This window comes from Coturnix japonica, chromosome 2 (assembly GCF_054131305.1).
Source record: "Coturnix japonica strain WE chromosome 2, WE-NBRP24, whole genome shotgun sequence".
In the NCBI taxonomy this organism is placed as follows: domain Eukaryota; kingdom Metazoa; phylum Chordata; class Aves; order Galliformes; family Phasianidae; genus Coturnix; species Coturnix japonica.
The window spans coordinates 82,460,787-82,481,996 of NC_140664.1; the positions used below are offsets into that span (position 1 = coordinate 82,460,787).

A 21,210-nucleotide genomic window follows, 5' to 3' on the forward strand; every position below is an offset into this window, starting at 1 on the left:
CTGCTTCCTTCTGTAGATATAAGCTTGATGCTTAACACTGCATTACAAATACATTCTTTCCACAAACTATACTAATCAGAAGAGGAACTACTATCTTCTGATTTTAGTCTCAGTGAGGTGTCATAGGTACATTCCTCTGGTCTTTCTGAACTTCTAAACTTAACTGTTGCCAAGTGCCACTCTTTCTTATTTCCTTCTGCTCACAAATGTGTTTCTCATTTTCATCCTGCCTGTTTTTTGAGAAACACAATCTAGGTATGAAGAGAGCAGCAATGAAAAGGAAATTAGTTGCTGGCGGCACTGCATCAGAAGAATTATTCTGTTATGCTTATAAACAGTAGCATCAAATGAGAAAATAGACCTTCAAATTAATTAGCATTTAAGGTAAATGGTTTTGGAATAATTATCAGATTGCTTTTAAGTGGCTACATTTACAAACACATCTCTTCTTCCTAATATGTCCTTGGTAGGGACAAATAACAAATGCATACACATTTTGAGTTTTGATTTTGTCCTGTGTTCATCCTTTTTTTGCAAAAGAATTTTAAAAAATCACAATGTTGCCCCATTCCTCTCAACTCCAGTGAAAGTCAGACTTGTTCCCTCTTTCCAAAAGCAAAGAGCTTTTTAATGCTTCTCTGTAGGTAGGGGTAATAAGAGGTCTTCTATACAGTGACTGTTCCAATATTCTTTTGATAAAGGACCTCTAAGTAAGTAGGCTGTACTAACAGTTGTTCTACCAGGACACCTCTCTGTCAGCCCATTAAGTCTATTGTAACTATGAATATATATAAAGAGACCAGATAGGAACAACTATCCATCACTAAGCAAGCACTGTTTCACAGCTTTTCTCTTTTTCCCTGTGAGCTTCTCTAGTGCTTTACAAAGTGATGGGCGTAAGTGATCACATCAACAAAAGCTGTGCATCAACATCTTGGGAACCCATTTTCAAATAATCTGAACAGGAGAAATACTAAATCTTTTATTATATGCTCATTTTTCCCCTTGAACATTCCAACTCTACAATAAATAAATAAATAAATAAATAAACAAATCATAGCTTATTGTCTTCTTCCTGCAAAGATGGTAATAGCTGGGAAGAGAAAAATAACAGCTCCAGTAGCTAGACTGCTGTTATGATAAATGTGTAATCACTGCACATTTGCATCTACTCTATTTAATATTTTTCATATACAGATACTTCATCGATTGGAAGAATGATGTGGACAGCTTCTTTACAATAGATGCTAATGAAGGAACCATTGCTACTAACGAATTACTGGACAGAGAAAGCACAGCACAGTACAATTTTTCTATAATTGCAAGTAAAGTTAGTAAGTATGACACAAATTGAATTAATATGCTAATGTGTTTTTTGTTTGTTTTTTTTTTTATCAGAATGTATTGCTTGAACATAAATATTTTGTGAAGAGTGTATATTTACCAAGAAATGGTTTCGAAAGGCCTGATAAATATCATTTTCACAGACTGACTATGACATTCAAACAGGCCTGCACAGTAATGGTCTTCTAGTAGTCCTCATGCAAGAACAATCCCTTCAAAAGCTGAAAAATCTTACCAGCAAGAATGCTTGAAATCAGAAGAGAATGTATAGAGACCTTCCTCCATACATAAACATTCATTTAATTCTCAGACAAGAATTACAGTAAAACTGAGTCATAATAGCATGCTAATAATTTAGAGCACTAAATGAATCAACTTGTGTGCTGCCTCTTTGATTTTGAGTTTTCTCTATGCTCAAGTCTCTTTCTTCTTAACTACTTGTTTTCTATTACTGTATGATTGTTGGTTTTGTTTGCTTTATTTCTTTCTGACTTCTCCTGTAAAGCTTTTATTTTCATGTAAGAGCTCCCTTCTTCTCATGTATTAAGTAGCTCCAACTTTCTTCACTGACATTCTATGTAGCATTTGTAGCATTCCTCCTTCATGATCCTGTCAAAGTGAAAGTCTGGTAGGCATACACCACTATTCAAATGAGAATTTTGGTAAAGAATACAAAAATCTTTCTTAGGACATAATAGGATGTACAAAAATACACCTAGTATATTTCCTATTCATTCTGTATTGCTTGTGTGTCCAGAAAAACAAATAGCTTGTTTTACTCAATATATTTCATGACACTGAGATGTCAGTTACGAATATTTATAAATGTCTACACTTACCTAGGTGTTAACAGAAATATCATCAATTACACATTGCTGAAGAGCAGATGTCAAGTGGATGAGGCCAAGCTCTTTTTGGTGGTCCCCCAGTAGCAGGACAAGCTGTAATAGGCATAAAGTGGAATATGGAAGTTTATTCTGAACATAAGAAAGAACATTGCATTGAGGAACTGGAAAAGGCTGCCTAGAGAGGCTGTGGAATCTCCTTCTCCGGAGATATTCAAGACCCACCTGGAGGCTTTCCTGCCTAACCTGTTGCAGGGAACCTACATGGTTGGATTCAGTGATCTCCAGAGTTCCCTTCCAACCCCTACAATTCTGTGATTCTGTGATTCAGTATGTAAGACATTCTATTAACAGCTAGAGGGAGATATTGGAAGCAAGGAAAGCTTATATTACTTAAAATAAAATTAAAAAACAAAATTCTCACCTGCAGTTATCTCATGGAGAACTATGGTATCAATACCTGAGTCTGAAAAACTAACAGAGACACTAGACAAATTAACACTTGAATTTTATCCTTAACTTGAAAAAGGAATAGACTAGAAAAAGAGACTAAACCTTCTCAAGTGATTGATTATATGGAGGTACAAGCATTTGCATATGCCAAAAGTCCAGCAGAATTGTACTTCATTTTCAGAGAAACTGAAAGTCTATAGTGAAGAAGTCTTGTAATGCTCTACATTTCTGTAATGCTTAATTTTTTTTTGGTGGATAAGGATCTTCTGAGAGTTATAAAATCTTTCTGTATTAAGGTTGCAATTTTAATAAACTCAATAGGAATCTGTTTATTATTCCCTAGAGTAATTAAAGCTAGCTAAAATCTCCAAGTTTACATAATGTTATGCAGAACTGAAGCAGGTAGTCTATATTATGAAATTCCCAATTTCAACACTCAGCTAGTTAAAGCTCTAGACCTGAGACATACTTGTGATTTATTTCAGCATACATCAAAATATTTATAAAGCATTATCCATAGCAACAAAAATAATTGCTGTAGCTGTACTAGAGGAAGTCTCTTCTTTCTTTGGAAAAAAATGGAAGATTTTATTTATATTGTCTTAGAACTCTATATGCAGGTGTGTAGGAAATAACACAGAAATAAATGCCAGCTTTGAGAAATGATACACTGTGCACAGCCAAGAAGGTCAAAGAGAAAAGTGGGGAGCATCTGAAGTAAGAGAGGGGAAAAAATATTTTGGAGAATTTTCTGTCACAAAAAAGACGTGATTGATTTTGTGCTTATATAGAAACACTGCAATAATCATCTTTTATAGTAACAGGACACTGAACAGTGCTTTGATGTATGCCAGATTACCAAGGGGCCCAATATTGCAAATGGTTGCACAAACTCGTCCCAGGACTTTGTCCTTATCTAAATATTTTCGACTCTTGTTAAGCACACCTATGTGAAATAAAGAGATTTCAAACTACTGATAACCATTTTAATTTCAGTTAATCCCTTGCTAAAATACTTATTTTTCTTTCTCACACATTTTTATTTATTTATTTTTTCTCTTGAAGGAACAAGAAAAAAAACTTTCAGATACCTCCAAATGCCCTTAGTCCTGGGGTTTTCTAGTACTTGTCCCCACTGGGCTTCTGTAGGTTCAGGATGAAACTATGTAAGAATCACAAATTATGCTTGTATCTCTTTATGTTATACCATAGACTTTTCTTAAAAGCTGATAAGCTGTTTTTTGTTTGTTTGTTTGTTTGTTTTAGGTTTTTTTTTTAATTAGAAAAAGAAAAGAAAAAAAAATCTTACATTTTTTTAAAATGAGGCAGATGAGAATTGCCTTATGTAAATCAGTGTGTCCTCTATTGACATGACCCATTATAGAGAAAAATAATTTATTTTTTAAAAGCTTTGCTGTTTGGGAATTTGTAAATGGTTTTATGTCCAATGTCCTCCCGCAGCTTTATTTATTTATTAATTTATTGACATAGATATACTGCAACTATTCTTCCCTAAACTGTAGGTTCTGTCTTTTCATTCCTACTTGCAGCAATTGTGGTGTGGATTGGCAGCTTGACCAGAAGCCAAACTTTGGCCCTTAGTAATAAGTTAAATTATGAAATCTGCTTGTTCTAGGGTTGCTTGTGTTAGTGTGTATTCAGAGCTGAGGGAAATCCTGATTACCCAGAAACAACATAATAAGTTTTGCATACAGACAGAACTGTCTGGCTCCACATCGGGAAATTAGATATGGGAAGTTATTCTAGCCTTGTTATTGAGTCACCAGCTCAAACCATGTATCATTATATTGGTGTTCATTTTTTATTTCTAACCCTGAAAAGTTGACAAATACCTGTTCTAAACATGATCTGTGAATCTGTCTTCAAATAGCAGAACAACTACTCAGTGTGGAGTGATGGATGCCTACTGTCATTTTTGACAGAAGACACTATAACCTTTTTCTTACCCTTGTTAAAGAAGCTCATCCCAAAGTAGAAATATTCATTTATGGAAAGCAGATGACTCTTCTGCTACATGCATATGATGACACAGACATGAAGGCATTAGAATGCAAAAGGTCTCTTACCCATCTGTTGAAATAAAAAATCAGCCTCCATGTAGAACAAAGTGCATGAACAGGAAGGGAATGTTTCAAAATCCTATTTTTTTTTTTTTTTTCATTTAATTTACCAGTTTCTCCTTACTTGAACTTTTCTCTACTTTTCATTTTTGTTTTGTTTTTCTCCTAATTGTTTCTTCTAGTATCCTCCATGGTTCCTGTTTCTGAACAGTTTTGATTCCACAAACTCTGTCCAGAGTAATAAATTATATGTGCCTTGCATTTTTTTTCCTGGCACTCAGGCCAGTTGGCACTGAGTAGTTTACTTCTATGTCATTAAACACTCTGGCCTTCCAAACAGGGTAGCAACACGTAAATGAATTTGCTGAGCTGTCCTTCATTCATACTAACTCTCACTACATAAAAGTGAATTACCTGAAAGACCACTAGTTTCCCCAGGCCAAAACTGTGCCAAGGTTACTGTAAGAATTTGACAGTATAAATAATCACAGTTCAGTGCTCAGAAAGGCCCACACTGTCCTGTGATATCTTGTACTTTCACAGTCTCATTCTTTCAAATCTTTAACAGTTTCTAGTCCTGTATTATCCTTGAACTATGAAGATGTTTCCAGATCATGGCACTCAAGCAAGAGAAGGAAGCAGTGTTGTCATGGTCTTACAGACAGGAAAAATTATGAAGAAAGAAAGTAATTAATTTGCCGATGTCATACAGACAATTGAAACCTGAAATCAGCTTCTTAATTCCTACGCTAACGATAAACCACTTGTCCTCTTTTGTGGGTAATTTGAATTTAAATTGCTTCAGTAAATGGCCTGAGTGAATCATTCACTGTCACAAGCACACACATATCACTACTGTGCTCACAGGACTCAAAATGATATGATTTTCAGACAGAGGGCAAACAAGACAAAAACAAAGATTAAAGTAAACTTTGTGAAGTGGTTTTTGACATGTAATTTTTTATCCTTGTAAACATCATGTATTACAGGTCTTTATAGTTATATAGGAATCCCAAGCTATACACAATCTTCTACTTGTCTTCCTTTTTATACATGAGTAGTTACACAGACACCAGTGTAATCCAGAATTAAAAAGAAACTAACACATAAAAAGAAAGTAGCTCTATCTTTTGCTGTAGTAATCTTATTTTCATGTTTGATTTTTGCTGACCATTTATGTAAGGAGACATTCTACCTTACTACTATAGTTAGCAGAATAGATATACATACACCTGTCAAGAAAATGACTTGCAAACTCTCAGTGAGAAATAAATGCAAAGAATGAATGTATATTCGTATATACTTCTAAATCATGCTGCAGTGATTAACTGATCCTTCCATGTACATGATACATGAATTGTGAATACATTCATTCTTGTACATAGTTCTAAAAAGAAATGAACAAATGTCTATGCCTATACATTCACCACAGTGAATTAATTAACCTCTAACATGTCTGCAGAACATATATTGTAAACTCCTGCCATTCCATTCAGCAGTAGCTTAGGGCAAATGTGCAGGGCCTGAAGGAAAGCCTGAATTACTCTGTGGCAGTTACTGTGCTCTCTGCATGGGTACTGCTAGCAGGGAGGTTTAAGATTTTTAGGTTTGATTTCTGTCAGCAACTTTAAACACGATCTCCTCAGGACTTAGCTGATCTCTTTCCATATTCAGAGATGGGGTTCTGCTTTCCATTGATCAAAACAGCCTCTTTGTACTTTTTTTGTTTCCTGATAGTACAGAGGAACCAGTTCAAATGTGGGCAAGTGATTCAGATTTCTTCTGGCTCTTTGGGCATCTAAAGAGTCTCAGCTGCTAGACCAAGGCCTATCCACATTCATATTGCACAAAGATTTTTTACAGAGACCTTTGTGTACTAGTGGTCACTCGAAAATGATTGAGCGTTCAAAAAGCATGGAAACTGGTTGTGAGATTTCTGTATAAATTAGTTATGTTCACAGGAAAGAACTAAAAGTATTGTGAGATTTGGATGGTGTTTTTGTGGGTCTCTTTTAAGAGTTCAGTCTGAGTTTTTAGGATGGTTGCTTTGTCCACTACATGTAAACAAGTAAAGCATGCTTTTGCTTGCAGCTGTTGTTATTTAACTAAAAAATCAATTTGGAAAACCCTTTGGCTTTGGCAGAGATTCCTTGAAAACATTCAATTTAGTAGTTTCTAAGAACAAGGAAGAAACCATGTAAAATTTTAACAGCGCTACAGTGAATTTCTTGTTGATGAGTTGTATGTTGTAGGCATTGACCTGCAAAAAGACTTTCCCTGCTGTTGGTTATAAATAATAGATGTTCAAAGGTTTATAGAAATTGAAATTAGCAGCTAACACAAACAATATAAATGGGACATTTATATGTGAATGTTCAAGAAAACTCTTCTTGTTCTTGGACCAGACCACATGTTGTCGTTCCCTCACCACCATTCTTCAGGCATAGATTTCTGCAATAATTAACTGTTTCTCAGTAGTCACTGACTGTCTTTAAAATTACAAGGGATAATTACATTATCTTTTTGACTCACCAGCTAAACTGTTTTTTTATGTATCTATTTCTAAACATATCTGAACATCTGTGTCTAAACATAAAATAAAAGGCAATTTTATCTGCTCAGTATTGAATTTATATCACCTTGCCATCAGACACTGAGCTTGCAGATAATCTTGTATATAAAATACTTCTAGTGACCAGTTATATCTGCTAGTAAATTATGATTATCTGCATTAGAAAGGCAATGAACAGACACTGATACATACAATTTTTATCATTTATTTTGCACAAAGTATTTGCTACTTGTAATTATTTATGCAGTTAAACAAGTAAGAATGACGTAGCTTAATAATCTATCCGTGAGTTGAATCCTATTTCTATATATTTTGCTGCTAAATTTTCCAGTGACTTTCTGATTTTCAGCATTTTTTTTTTCTTTATGTCTTTTTCTTTTGCTTTTCTTCACCTACTAAATGCACTACTTACCTCCTTAATATCCTGAAGATGTAAACAGTGGATAAATCATATTGATTTTTTTTTTGTATTCCACTGTTGAAAGCAGAATTCAGTTTTAATTCTTGGAAATGTTCACCAAAGACTCCATGAAAATTGATCTGAGAAAAGTTCACTCCTATAATTACAGGTGTAACTTCAAATTCTGTAAGTCATGCTCTGACAAACATAATCATGTTGATTGATTCTTTACTCCATGAACAATAATAGATCAAAGTCTGGTACAAAATGATAAGCTTGCTTCTTTTTTTCTCCCGCATACAAATCAGAAATGAATGTAAAGCAAGGATTTTTAGAAGTCACCATACTGGCATCAAAAAATATTATGACATCTCATGGACACTGGAGATAAACAAACATAAATAACATCCTTTAATTCTTTTCTCCTAAAACTTATTTATAGGTAACCCGTTATTAACCAGCAAAGTCAACGTTATAATAAACGTCCTGGATGTCAATGAGTTTCCTCCTGAAATTTCAGTTCCATATGAGACATCTGTATGTGAAAATGCCAAACCAGGACAGGTATTTCAAATTACTATTTTGCCTCACCTTTTCTCATTGGAAGAATCATGGGTATAAAAAAATCACATCATGTTTAGAATTATTTTGTAAATAAAATGTGTTATAAGTATTCATCTTCTGGAATTCTCTTTGTTGATGTTTATTTATGGTCTTTTTATTTTATGATCTCTGATTATATGGACCACAGACACTTGGTACTGTGCAAGGAACAGCTATGACAGGAGAAAGAAGCTCTTAATTTTAGATAATCAAGTACAGGAGTAAAATTATGGTCAAGAAAGTAAACACAGCAGGCTGGAGTTCGCACATTTCTGTGTCCTATCCACAGAAAAAGAGCTCACAGTGCCAAAGTCAGTCCTCCTGAAAGCTTGCTTTTATAAACAGTTTCATATACACTGCATGGAAAAACTTCAACAGATATAGAATGTTGTCTTATTCCATCAGTGATGCCGATGTCAACAGAGTTGGGCCAAAGGCTGTTGGCATGTGGTCTTCCTACAAAAAACTTGCACAGCTAAACAGAATATCCCTGCAAAAGGCAAAGGTTTTGCAAGGCACCAAGGATACCATCAAACTTACTCACAGCTAGCACTGTTTCCAAGACTTGTAACTTTGCCTGTTCAATTATGAGGTAACTATCAACCTCAGAAGTAACTTATGCACCCTGCCATGTCATAAGTAAATTCTCTTTATATGTGTGTAATATGTAATCAGCCTATGTGATATCTATTGCTTTATTTTACAGATATGCCTGTGACTTCATATAATATTCCTCTCTTTTTCACTTTTTTATAGTTTGCATGTTCCAGTTACTTGTCAGAAAAATTAAATTTCTTGCTTATCGGACAAAGCCATTAGTTTTCTATCCATACACTAATAATATAAAGGGTGATCTTTTACAGGAAAGGCTGAAATAATCAGTGAGCTGACAGCAATTATAAATATTTTGTTACATAAACAATTGCCAAAAATGTTTGGTGCAGAAATGTAGATCAGTGTCAGCCCTACTATGAAATATTGTAACTGTACTGTCCTCTAGAATCTCATAGATTTTAGATTGTTCATGTCCTAATACTCCATCATTATGAGATGGTACAGACCTTAAAAACCTCTCCACTTCATCTGGAGATGTAAAATTAGGGTGAAGTACTAGCATATTCTAGTCCCAGCAGTGATAGTATAAGTGACTGATAAAGTGAAGTGTCTCTAATTAACTTACTTGCAAACAATAGCGTTTAGATAAAAGGACAACTATTAGATGCTTCTTATATTATTATAGGGGAAATTCTTCTGATTTCCTTCCTATATATCCAAACAAGACATTCTAGGATATCACAAGATCTCTAGAGACTGTAGCATTCAGACTCCCTGCCTCCACCATCCAACCCACTAGAGGAATGATAGTAATCCATAAGGATTGCCCTTTTATTGTTTCACCTGAGGTTCACTTTCCACTTTAACAGAACTATGTCTTCTAGAAGAGTGAACTGACTTCAAAATTAATCTTAATCTGGTTTCAGGTAATACAGACTGTCACTGCCGCAGACAAAGATTTGTCACCAGCTGGGCAAAAGTTTTCCTTCAGACTGTCACCTGAGGCTTCTAACAAACCAAATTTCACAGTCCACGACTACAGAAGTAAGTTGTTTACCCATATATCTCTTTCATAACAGCAGGCTGTGATTATAATGACCATTATGATTACTTTGTATTCCAGTCATGCCCACAGAAATTTTATTTGACACATTTCTAATTGTTAATTATCTAGGACATAATATAAGTCCAGGTCTTACACTTCTTTCCACTTTAAGGGGCTAGAACACCAAAGACTGGCATTTTCTCACAGGCCTGCAAAAACACTGCTCCATGTTTAATTACTTCGTTCTATCATTCAGTTTATCAGGAAGAACTCATTTATTAATACAGGTTTATCTTTAAAGAAAGCACTAATGCTGCCTTGTTTAAATGCTTCTACTTTTCAAACTGATTTCAAAACATGCAGCTATCATGCTTTCTGAAGGATGCATAGTCCTGTAGGAGAATTAGTTCTAAATATGAGCAGTGCTGCTGCAATACAACATCCTACAACACTGAATAATTTCTGGATTTATCTGATTAACTTCACTGATTTTCCACCCAACTTTTTGTCCCTACTGACAACATTACGTTTATTTTTCATTTGAATCTTCCAGTTAATGGCAAAGAACAACTCAGGATGAAAAACTATTGTTTTGTAGAGAATTGACAGTTGATATTTTTATATAGAAATCAACAACCAGCATCAGCTTTGCCTGGTTATGCTGTATTATGTTTCTCTTCCTCTGATCATACGACTGAAAATGCGAGATCTATAACTGAGGTAACATATGACTGATAGAATGAGCAATGGTAAAAGCTATCAAAGCTACTCTAAAGGCCTAACAAATAATCAGGTCCTTTATGAGATAAGGTGAGTATCAAGTTTATTCTTGCAAAGAGCATGGAGGAGATCCTCTTGGAAGGTGTGTTACGGCATGTGTGAGAGGTGGAGGTGACCCAGGGCAGCTCAAATGGCTTCACCAAGGGTAAGTTGTGCCTGACCAATCTTGTGGCCTTCCAAGACAGAATGGAGGGTAGATATACCAATGGCCAAAGGAAAGGCAAATTGTATTGTCTACTTGGACTTGTGCAAGGCCTTTGACAAGGTCCCACACTACATCCTTATCTCTAAATTGGAAATGTGTTAAGTTGAAGGATGGACTAATCAGTGGATAAAGAACTCATCAGTGAGTTCTGTAAAAGTGTATCATAGATAACTAAAACAAGCTTATGAGTGAGCAGAGAATTTCATTTAAAAATACGTTATTAAATATAGTGTATATATGTATATATATGTGTATATGTATATAAATGTATATATAAAATATACATAATACAGCATGTAATGAAAACATAATTCATAAAATTGCAGATATGAATACTATTAACTTATTAAATAAAAAAAAGTGTACTTTTTAGCATTTTTTTCAGAGGCCATTCAAGTATTTATCCTGAGACAGAGATTTCAGCAAATATAAAGGACAGCCTTGGAATGGAATGAAATCCTTTTACTTCTATTCTTGGAAGATTAGATCATTATTCTTCTGAAGTACTTAGCCTAAACAGTTTGACTTTAACATCCATTGCTGTCTAAAAATGCTGTTTCATTTCAATATCTATAGTTATGCCAAGCAAGATTTAAATGTTTTGCATTATTTGTCCCATTAGACCTAATGCTGAAGGTTGCTTCTTCTTAATAATGCACCATTATTGCTATTTTCCATTGTCTGCTTAGCAGCCTGTGGTGGTGCTTCCTTGGAAAACAGCACAATGCACTATCTTCTGCTCTTTGTTTTATAATAACAGAGCATCTTTTTTTTTTTTTTTCTTTTTTTTTTTCCCCTTTTTTTTCTTTTTGCTACAACAAGAATACCTCTAAAAAATATAAATATCATAATTTTTGAGTTAGAGACTGTATTAGTATCAAGCAGGTTCTTTGGGAGAGGAATTTTGGCTTTATTTGAGAAACTGATGTTTTTCATCACATTACACAATGCTTTTACAAGTAAATATATCTACTAACATTTTTAAACACATCAAGAAGTCCAAAAATAAGTGCTGTTCTATAATGATAAAATCATGGGTGTTGTGAAATGACACTGGATATAATGTGTTTGAGGAGACCTGATAAAGGCCTTTAGGTATATAAAGGGGGGTTGTAAGACAGAAGGGATAGACTCCTTAGCAGGAACTGATAAGACAAGGGGAAATGGTTTTAAATTAAGTGGGGAAATATATATTTTGAATATAAGGAAATATTATTATTTTTTTTTAAGATGAGAGTAGTGAAGCACTGGAGTGTGTTGCCCTTGGATGTGGTGGCTACCTTGTCCCTGAAGACATTCAAGGTCAGACTTTGAAAAGGTGGCCATTTTCATTGGAAGGGAGTAGGACTAGATGACTTTTAATGATCCCTTACTAATTCAAATGGTTCTGTGATTCTAGAATAAACTTTTCCAGGCCTTGTACTCCTCAGAATATAACATGCTGTGAAGATAAGCAAGAGAGAAGCTCAACGTGCAACTAGAGGCTCTGTTAAAATAGACTGAAGAGCCAGAAGCAGTCTTTACTTCAGACTGTAGATCCAGACTGCTCTGTGTAGAGTTCAAACATGTGCCTGCATCCTTATTTTCAGAAGGACATTGAAAAATAGTGAAAGGGGTCATAAAAGAGAAGCAGAATAGATTCAAAGCCAATGACTTGAGAGTTTGAGCTGTTCCATTCTCTTTAAAAGAAAATGGAAAGTTCTTTGGTTTCTTTGTGGCATCTATAAAAGTGATCTTCAACACTGCAGCAGAAAAAAAAAATCAATAGAAATAATGTTAAGATGAAGCTGGATCAATTTTTATGCAGTGCACATGATGAAACAGAGAGAGAGAATAAGCTGAAGATGGAAGTTGGTCTGAATAAAGCAGTTTTGAAATACTTCTATTTTTCAAAGCTAATTGTTACTGAATTTGATATGTGTATATGCCTGTTCAACAAAATAATGACATCTGAAATAAACATTCTGTCAGCCAAGTGCTTTCTGAATGGAATTCATTCATAATGTACTTTATTTTGGATATTTAGGCTTCTTTTCTTATTGTTCTTACTCAGATCTGCATTCTGAACTGCCCCTATTTTATTCAGAGGCCTTAATTCTTTTTCATACTGTGAGCCTCCAAGAAGGGATAAGATTCATAACACAGTCAGCAAATAATCTCCTCTAAAGATATAGTAAATTGTATGATTGAGATGGTAAAATGGTTACTGCTGCAGGCTACCTTCATTCAAATCTGACATCTAATTGATTGCCTGTTAATTTCATTTTCTTTCTGTTTTCAATGTAATTCTTTTAATCTTCACATCATTTCCTTGTTGCTGTTTGATTCAAGAAAAGTTGTGATAACTGACAAGCTACAGAGAAGAAATGACAAAGCATAATTTCTAGGAGCTCTGAACTCATTTTTGACTAATTGATGGAAAATGTTCTGGTTATAAATTACTCACTTCATTTCTGTAGTCTTAATAGGGCAACAAGGCTGAAAGAGTTTTGTATTTTGCCCAAGCATTTCACTTTCTTTTTTTTCAAAAGGAATAGAATGATTTAATGGAGTCTTAATCTAAGTCCTCTTGCAATTAGAGTTGTTTGGAACATAGTCTTAGGATGGAAATTATATAGTGTTTGATTGTTTGGAAATACCTTAGCTACACCAATCAGAATATGATTCTTTCTGTAAGGTTAAGACAATACAAATACATAAGACGATGTCATTCACTGAGTTTCAGAAATGAAACAGCTTCCAGTAGCAAAGCTGATACAAACAACAAGGGTAAATAATGTGAACAATAAAAATCCTATAATGTCTCTCATGTTTTACAGACAACACAGCTGGGATTGAAACCAGGAGAAATGGCTATAGCAGAAGGCAGCAGGAGCTGTACTTTCTTCCAGTGGTAATAGAAGACAGCAGTTACCCTGTCCAGAGCAGTACAAACACAATGACCATCCGGGTTTGCAGATGTGATTCTGATGGTACCATTCTGTCCTGCAATGTGGAAGCAATCTTCTTGCCAGTAGGCCTCAGTACAGGAGCACTGATTGCAATTCTCTTGTGTATTGTTATACTTCTAGGTTAGTTCTCATGATAGAACTTCAAGTATGTTATTCTGACTCATATGTTAATTAATTTGTGCTCCCATTAGCTTAATCTAGTGTTAAAAACAAACAAACAAACAACAACAACAAAACTGAAAATGTATTGATATTCTTACGAACTTGTGTATTTATAACTTTCTAGAATAGCATTTCAAAGTGCTGACCAAAATGTGAATCTGCTAACACCTACATATTTCGAATTGCATGAAAAGATGTAGCTTTCAGTGGAACTTGATCTGCAATATTTATGTCTGAAATGCTTTCACAGAAATATGTCTCTTGAAAAATTTCAGTTTCTTAAAATTACTAAAGTAGACAGGCCCTACTGACAGTAATAGCATGTGATACTTCAAAATTCAGAGGCAAAAAAAATGTACTTTATAAATAACTGAAGTTAGACTTCCTTTGTCTATCTTTTTTTTTTTTTTTTTTTTTTTTCCCTTTCTTCAACACTGTTTGGTAGTGGCTGTTGTTTTGGTTTTGTATTCATTTTGTTTTCTTGGTAAGTTTAGGTTGGATATCAGGTAAATGTCTTTATAGAAAGGATCGCGAAGCACTGGAATAGGCTCCTCAGGGAGGTGGTTGAGTCACTATCCTTGAATGTGTTTAAAAACCATTTGGATGTGGTGCTCAGGGACATGACCTAATGGAGAGTTGTTAGGGTAGCATGGTTAGGTTGCAGTTTCATTTGGACTTGATCTTTTTAAGGTCTTTTCCAACCTGAGCAATTTTATGATTCTATGATTCTTTAATGTCAAAATGTGGGAATTTTTCTCTATTAATCCACGGAACACATTTAGAAAAGAATCCCATCTCTCTCTATCTGAACTGAAATTCCTATCCACCTCTATTTTTTGCATAAAGCAAGACAGTAAGAAAATTATTTGTTACTCCCTTCACAGCAAGCACTAAAGAAAGTTAGATTCATACATCAAACAGCAAATGACTTTTTGTTGGATGGAGCACTGCTATTTTTATGATAATAGCAGGAGTCTATCTTCTAAGGAAAAAAAAAATCCTTTTGATTGCTTGCATCTTTCAAAGGAAGTATAATGATATATCATCAGAGTACTGAATTATTTTTATGCATGTCTTAACTTCAGTTTTCTCTCATTACAGTTATTGTAGTACTATATGTAGCACTACGGAGGCAGAAGAAAAAGGACACCCTGATGACCTCTAAAGAAGACATCAGAGATAATGTTATCCATTATGATGATGAAGGAGGTGGAGAAGAGGACACCCAGGCTTTCGACATTGGTGCTCTGAGGAATCCCAAAGTGATTGAAGATAACAAAATGCGCAGGGACATAAAACCAGACACCTTGCGTTATCCACGTCAGAGACCTCCAGTGGAAGACAACACAGACATAAGAGATTTCATTAATCAAAGGCTGCAGGAAAATGATGTTGACCCAACTGCACCCCCTTATGACTCCTTGGCAACTTATGCTTATGAAGGAAATGGATCTGTTGCAGAGTCCCTCAGTTCTATAGAATCCCTTACTACAGAGGCAGACCAGGATTATGACTATCTGAGTGACTGGGGACCTCGTTTTAAGATCTTGGCAGACATGTTTGGAGAAGAGGAAAGTTATAACCCTGACAAAGTCACTTAAGAACAAATACAACAGTGAAATAAAAAGAAAAGCAAACCAACAACAACTAAAAAAGATAAACCTAAGCTTTATAATAGGACAGGATTCCTTTGATTATAAAAGACAGCAATTGTTTCCAGCAAGTTACTACATTTATCATACTGTCAGTTTTTGTTTGATCTGCAAAGAAGAGATAAATCCTGTAATATACACAGTTTTTTGTTCTTATTTTGTTACTCTGGAATTACACTGAGACAAGCTCAGGCCTACAAGGTACAGTTTACTGACTGACTTAGAAAGAAGATAGCTTTCTGGCATCATGGTGGAAGAGTGGTAGCTTTTTCGTAATTCCACTAAAGTGCCTATTGAAACTTTTATCATTTAAGTGGTAAAGAGTCTGCTGTGATGGTGTTAAAAAACTGAATGGTGAATTGGACATGAACTTTAAGACAAGAAGCAATAGCAACATGCTGACTTCTTATAGAACAAAAAAGGAGATACCTTCCTGGAGTATATCTAATGATTAAAACCAAGAGGGATGTACATTGTGTTTGGGGGTTATATTTGTGGGTTTTTTCTAAGAAGAAAACACTATGTCAAGACATTATATTTCTTCTTCTAAAATTTCACTGAAAATTGAAATTTAAAATGCTATTGCTGACTCTGAAGATGTAAAGCCAAAATTAAAAAGGAAAGCATTTTAGCATACATCAATGAATATTTAAAAGTTCATGAAAATATTTCTTTTTTTTTTTTTTTTTTCAGAATAATAAAAGATGAAAGCAGCTACTCCTTTACCCAAAGGAATTTTCCCTTTTTTAAAATGAAACTCTTATTAGAAAATTAAACACTTGCTGTTTTTTGTTTTTTAAGAATTTATTTCTATTTGTTTCTTTGTTTAGGAATGTTGTATTTTTAGTATCAAGTCATTTTTTTCCATTGTAATTATCACTGAAGTTTGTTCATCTGTGGGTACTATAGAAACATTGACTACAGAGATAATTATTTTTCAACTGTCAACCTGCTACAGTTCACCATTATATTTTAGTGTCAGACCCTAATTAAAAATTTATAAAGCATTCTGAGGATGGAATCCTTATTATGTAATTTTGTTCTTCATAAAATCATAGAATGTTTTAAGTTGTAAGGGATCTTAAAAATCAGCTATCTTCACTCTGCCATAGGCAGGGACCCCTTCCACTGGACCAGACAGCCACAAAGACCAATCCAATTTGCTCTTGAACACTTATGGGAATGGGGCATTGATGACTTCTATGGGCAAGTTTTCTGTGCCTCACCATCCTCATACTAATAATTCTTCCTAATGTGTACTTTATCTTTTTTTTTTTTTTTTTTTTTTTTTTTGTTCAAAATCATGACACGTTGTCCTAATGAAATCTATTCCTTGACAAAATATTAACAGAACAAAAACATACGACAGTATATTTTTCCACACTTTATGTTCCCATTCATAAGCATAATCTGTGCAAATAACAGAATTACATGTATTTGCCAGGCACTATGCCATGGAAGAGCACTTGTAAACTATTTTTTTTTCCTGATAATTTAAGGAATATGCATTTTGCAAGACAATGGTTTATGGCTCCAAAGTGCATATATCCTTATATTCTGCTTCAAAAATCTCTGCCATGCTATACAATATGGTCAAGCTCTACTCATGATTACTGGCAGCAGTAAGGTGAACCTAAGTCTTTCAGGTTTACAGCTTAATTTTTGTGCCACTGAAGAATTAATAGCTACTAGAATCAACTTAGATCACATACCTGATTAACATACCCAAAATACCCTCTACTCTCATTTCAAAATGAAAAGGTATTATGAAAAAGTTGTATAAATGACTCTTTCAAAAAGACTTTAAAAGGCATATTACTTAAATAAATTTAGATTTATGTGGTACAATTGGACAGGTCTGCATTAAAACAACTGACAGTGTAGACTATACCAGCAGAGAGCTGAGGTGCTACACAGCACATGGTAACAGATAATGTTTTGTATTGGTGGTTTCTGTTTTTCATTATTAGTAAAGGTAGCTTATGTTCCTTCAGTGACAAACTAAGGCAACAAAATCTCTCACCAAGTATTAGGGAATCAGACGGATTAACAAGGCTTGTTTACTACCATAAGAAGTTTAGTTTCAAAGCTACTGTTTTTAGTTTTTGTGCATGATAACATAGCAAGATCAACTCAGTTCTGCAGAGTAGACCTCAAACAGAACTCTTAAATATTTACGAATGTGTAATCTTAGGGTCAAGTTCTGCTCTTTGTAACTGTATTGGTCCTTTACAAGTATGATACAAGTTAAATCAATGGAAGTGATACCAAGTGAACACAAGGACTTATCAAAGAGGTCAGCATTTCCTCTGAGCAGGACAGTCTGTACAGGAACACAGCATCTACAATGAATGCAAAGAAAGTGTGATTTAATCATGCTATTACACAAAATTTGGATACAACAATAGATGTTTTGTGCTGAATTAGTGACAAATTGAATCTCAAATGCATATTTTTGACATTTAAGAGCTTTTTAAATTGAGATGTTTCAATCACATAATTAATAAACCTCCAGGAAGATTTTAAAAAAAAAAAAAAAAAAAAAGGTAAAAAGGTTATAGAATTACTGATGCAATTATGCTATAAAATCTTAATTAAATTAAAGAGGGCTTTTTTTTTTTTTTTTTTTTTTTTTTTGTAAACAGCCCTACAGAGCTAAAGAAAATCTTCATTTTATATTCACAAAAAAATTGGGACCCAAGAAATTTGTTTTTTATTCCATGTTTTCTTTCTAAAAGATACATGGCAGATTTTAAGATTCTGTTTTTTAAAAGGTAATTAAACAGATATGAAGTTTATAAGATTTAAATAAGGTATCTGAGATGACACAAAGTCAATGGGACTAAGGAACCCCCGTGCATTTGTAAATTGTACTAGATATGTACTTTTGTTTTTAAGCAACTGTATCTTTGAAAAATCCCTACAAAGACTTGTATGATCCGTATCTCACAGTAGATGTTTGTTTTTCTCTGGTCTATGGAAAGAGCCATAAAATTTCACATTGTATCAGTGACAGGAAACTGCTTACAAAAAAGCTTAAAATGAGCTGAAGTGGTAGACTCAAGAAAAATACTTTTCATTCCAATTTCCAAACAAAATTCTGGTTCACAAACATTTGGCAACATCTTAAATGTCTGAACAGTACCCCTTGAAACACAAAATATTCTGTAAAATGTCTTCAAATAATCTGGCTGGTAAGATTATATATTATACAGAACTGATGAGAAATTTATAAAGATCTTCTGAAAGAAGTTTAATTTAGAATAAAGACTTTTGTGTCCTGAAAATATCACAACTTAGGATAGTTCACACCATTTCATAGAACTTAAAAGATTATCAATACAAGGATTTAAGAGTGCTACCTCACAAATCTGAAAATATTGTTATTCTTGAAATGCAGATTTACAATATTGTGAGATAACAAAGGTTTGGAAGGCAATGATAGTAGACAATGTCTGTGGCACAAAGGTCTGTATTAGTATTTTATACTTCCAAAACTTTTATTTATAAAAATTTTATAAGTTTGCTCTGAATTTTGCTGATTGAAAATAAAATCAGTTGATGAGGATTTACTCTGAGTTATGGAAACAAAATGCATTATTACGGAGCGAAGAACAATAAATGATTCAACATATTATTGATAATATTATTCTTGACAATACTTTGTGAATGTTTTTGCCTTAAGAATAATATGTCCATTTCCAGATAAATGCAACTGATCTTTTACAGAATTAAAAAATATGGTTCAGCCAATGCAGTACTCATTTTAAATTTCTCTCCATTACCTTTATGAAAGAGTTCTTAAGATCACATTGCTCTGTAATAACAAAATGCTATTTAGTGAATACAGAAAAAAAATACAATAATATTTTGGGTTGCTGGTATTTCAAGTGACATTAATGACTGTTTTATTTGCTGATATTTGGAGATTTGAGCTTGTTATAGTTTTTTAAATCATTATTAATATTCCAGTCCTATGTGTATAGAAATATTTTCAAGCTTTACTAAACTTCATAAAACAAATAATGAAATGACCCCTAAAATAACCCTATAGAAGTGACATTAACTGTAGATGAAAATCAAACTTTATATTAAACCTTTCCAAATTTTCTCTTAATGGCAAATCTATAACAACCTGTTTCCTTTTCTTGCCTTATTTAAATCAAGACAGAGCAGGAGAAACAGTTGCTATTTTCAGCAAAATTAGGATAAGCTCTTTTAATGTTGCTGATTGTTGTTTGTTTGTTGTTGATGATATTACGTTTACTTCAATTATAAACCTCCTTAACATAACTGCAATGGAGTCTACAAAAAATTATGGGCAAAAGTGAACACAATTTGTTAAGACAAAACTAGAAAATGTAACCAGCATGCTCCATAGGAAATGTTAGGCTTGAAATCAAGGCACTTTGCATACTGCCTCTGTCCGATGAGACATTCATAGTTTTCATTGAAAACATGTACATATTAATTATATTAATTATTATTTATGATATTTCATAGAAATAATGATACAAAATTATGGAAGTCTACTTGAGCAACTCTATGCACAGGAACAGGAAATACACTTTCAACAAGAAATATATTTTTAAAAAACTCATGAATTTCCTCAAGCATGTCGTTAAAGCTTTTAAAGTTATATATGACACACAGGACAAACAAATGTGAATAGAAGACATCAAAACAAATGTGTTATAGAATCACAATAGAAATTTACCAGTTTTATTTGGTGGTGGGGTTTTTTTTTGTGTGTGTGTGTGGTTTTTTTTGTTTCTTTGTTTTGTTTTTTTCCTGTCAGCATCTTTTGAATTAATTTTCATGAAAAATATAAAAAACTATAAAAAAATAGAGAATATTCCTTAATTAGTTGATAAAATCCTTTTGTTCTAAACACATATTTCTTTCATAAAACCAAGGTTTTCTAAATGTTGGAATCAGGCTGGTACATTTAGGAAAACAGAAGGAACTCATAAAGCATTCAATCATATTTTACAACATTTTCATTCTGTACTGCTAAGTTTTAAAATCAAATGTTGAGCATTTTTAACAAATATTGAAAATTGACTTCAAAGCACCTCAAGGAACACAAGGAAATAATTTCATCATTACTTTGCTTTCCATATAACGACTCAGAAAGAGATGACTTGACTTGCTAAGATGGTGCAAAAGTATTCTGTGGTGGAGACAGCCTTTGTCCAAAGTATTACTACACTGCCCTGTGAAAATGTGTTGAAAGAGAAGAAGAAGGAATTTGACAAGACTTCAAAGTTCTTGCTTGTTTGAAGCCTTGGTTAGCACTACAAAGCAGTCTATCACCACCTGGTTTCTCACTAGCCAGGAGCAATACCTCTTAAATCCTACAGTACGTATCTTGCTGAACCAGCATAACTGACTAGAAAATATTATACAACTAAGAAACTATGCAAACAGGTTGGGATTTAAGCACAAATCCCAGACTAAGTTATAGCCAGATTTAGTCCCACTTCAGGAATTATATTTCAGTTTATTTTGCATTTTTCTACCTGAAATAATCCTCAATTTTACAGAAAATCTGACAATGGA

General features: G+C 33.7%; 1 protein-coding gene across 3 annotated transcripts in view; it reads left to right on the plus strand.

The window, feature by feature from the left end:
- The window catches only part of CDH12 (cadherin 12), a 510,555-nt gene extending 493,899 nt beyond the window's left edge, over positions 1–16,656 (plus strand). For all 3 annotated transcript variants that reach the window (XM_015854453.3, XM_085537824.1, XM_085537823.1), the window contains 5 exons: positions 1,198–1,334; positions 8,138–8,259; positions 9,780–9,897; positions 13,703–13,954; positions 15,098–16,656. In XM_015854453.3, coding sequence (XP_015709939.2) covers positions 1,198–1,334; positions 8,138–8,259; positions 9,780–9,897; positions 13,703–13,954; positions 15,098–15,597 — 1,129 coding nt within the window. In that variant the 3' untranslated portion in view covers positions 15,598–16,656. The remainder of the gene's footprint in view (positions 1–1,197; positions 1,335–8,137; positions 8,260–9,779; positions 9,898–13,702; positions 13,955–15,097) is intronic.
- Positions 16,657–21,210: the final 4,554 nt, after the last annotated feature.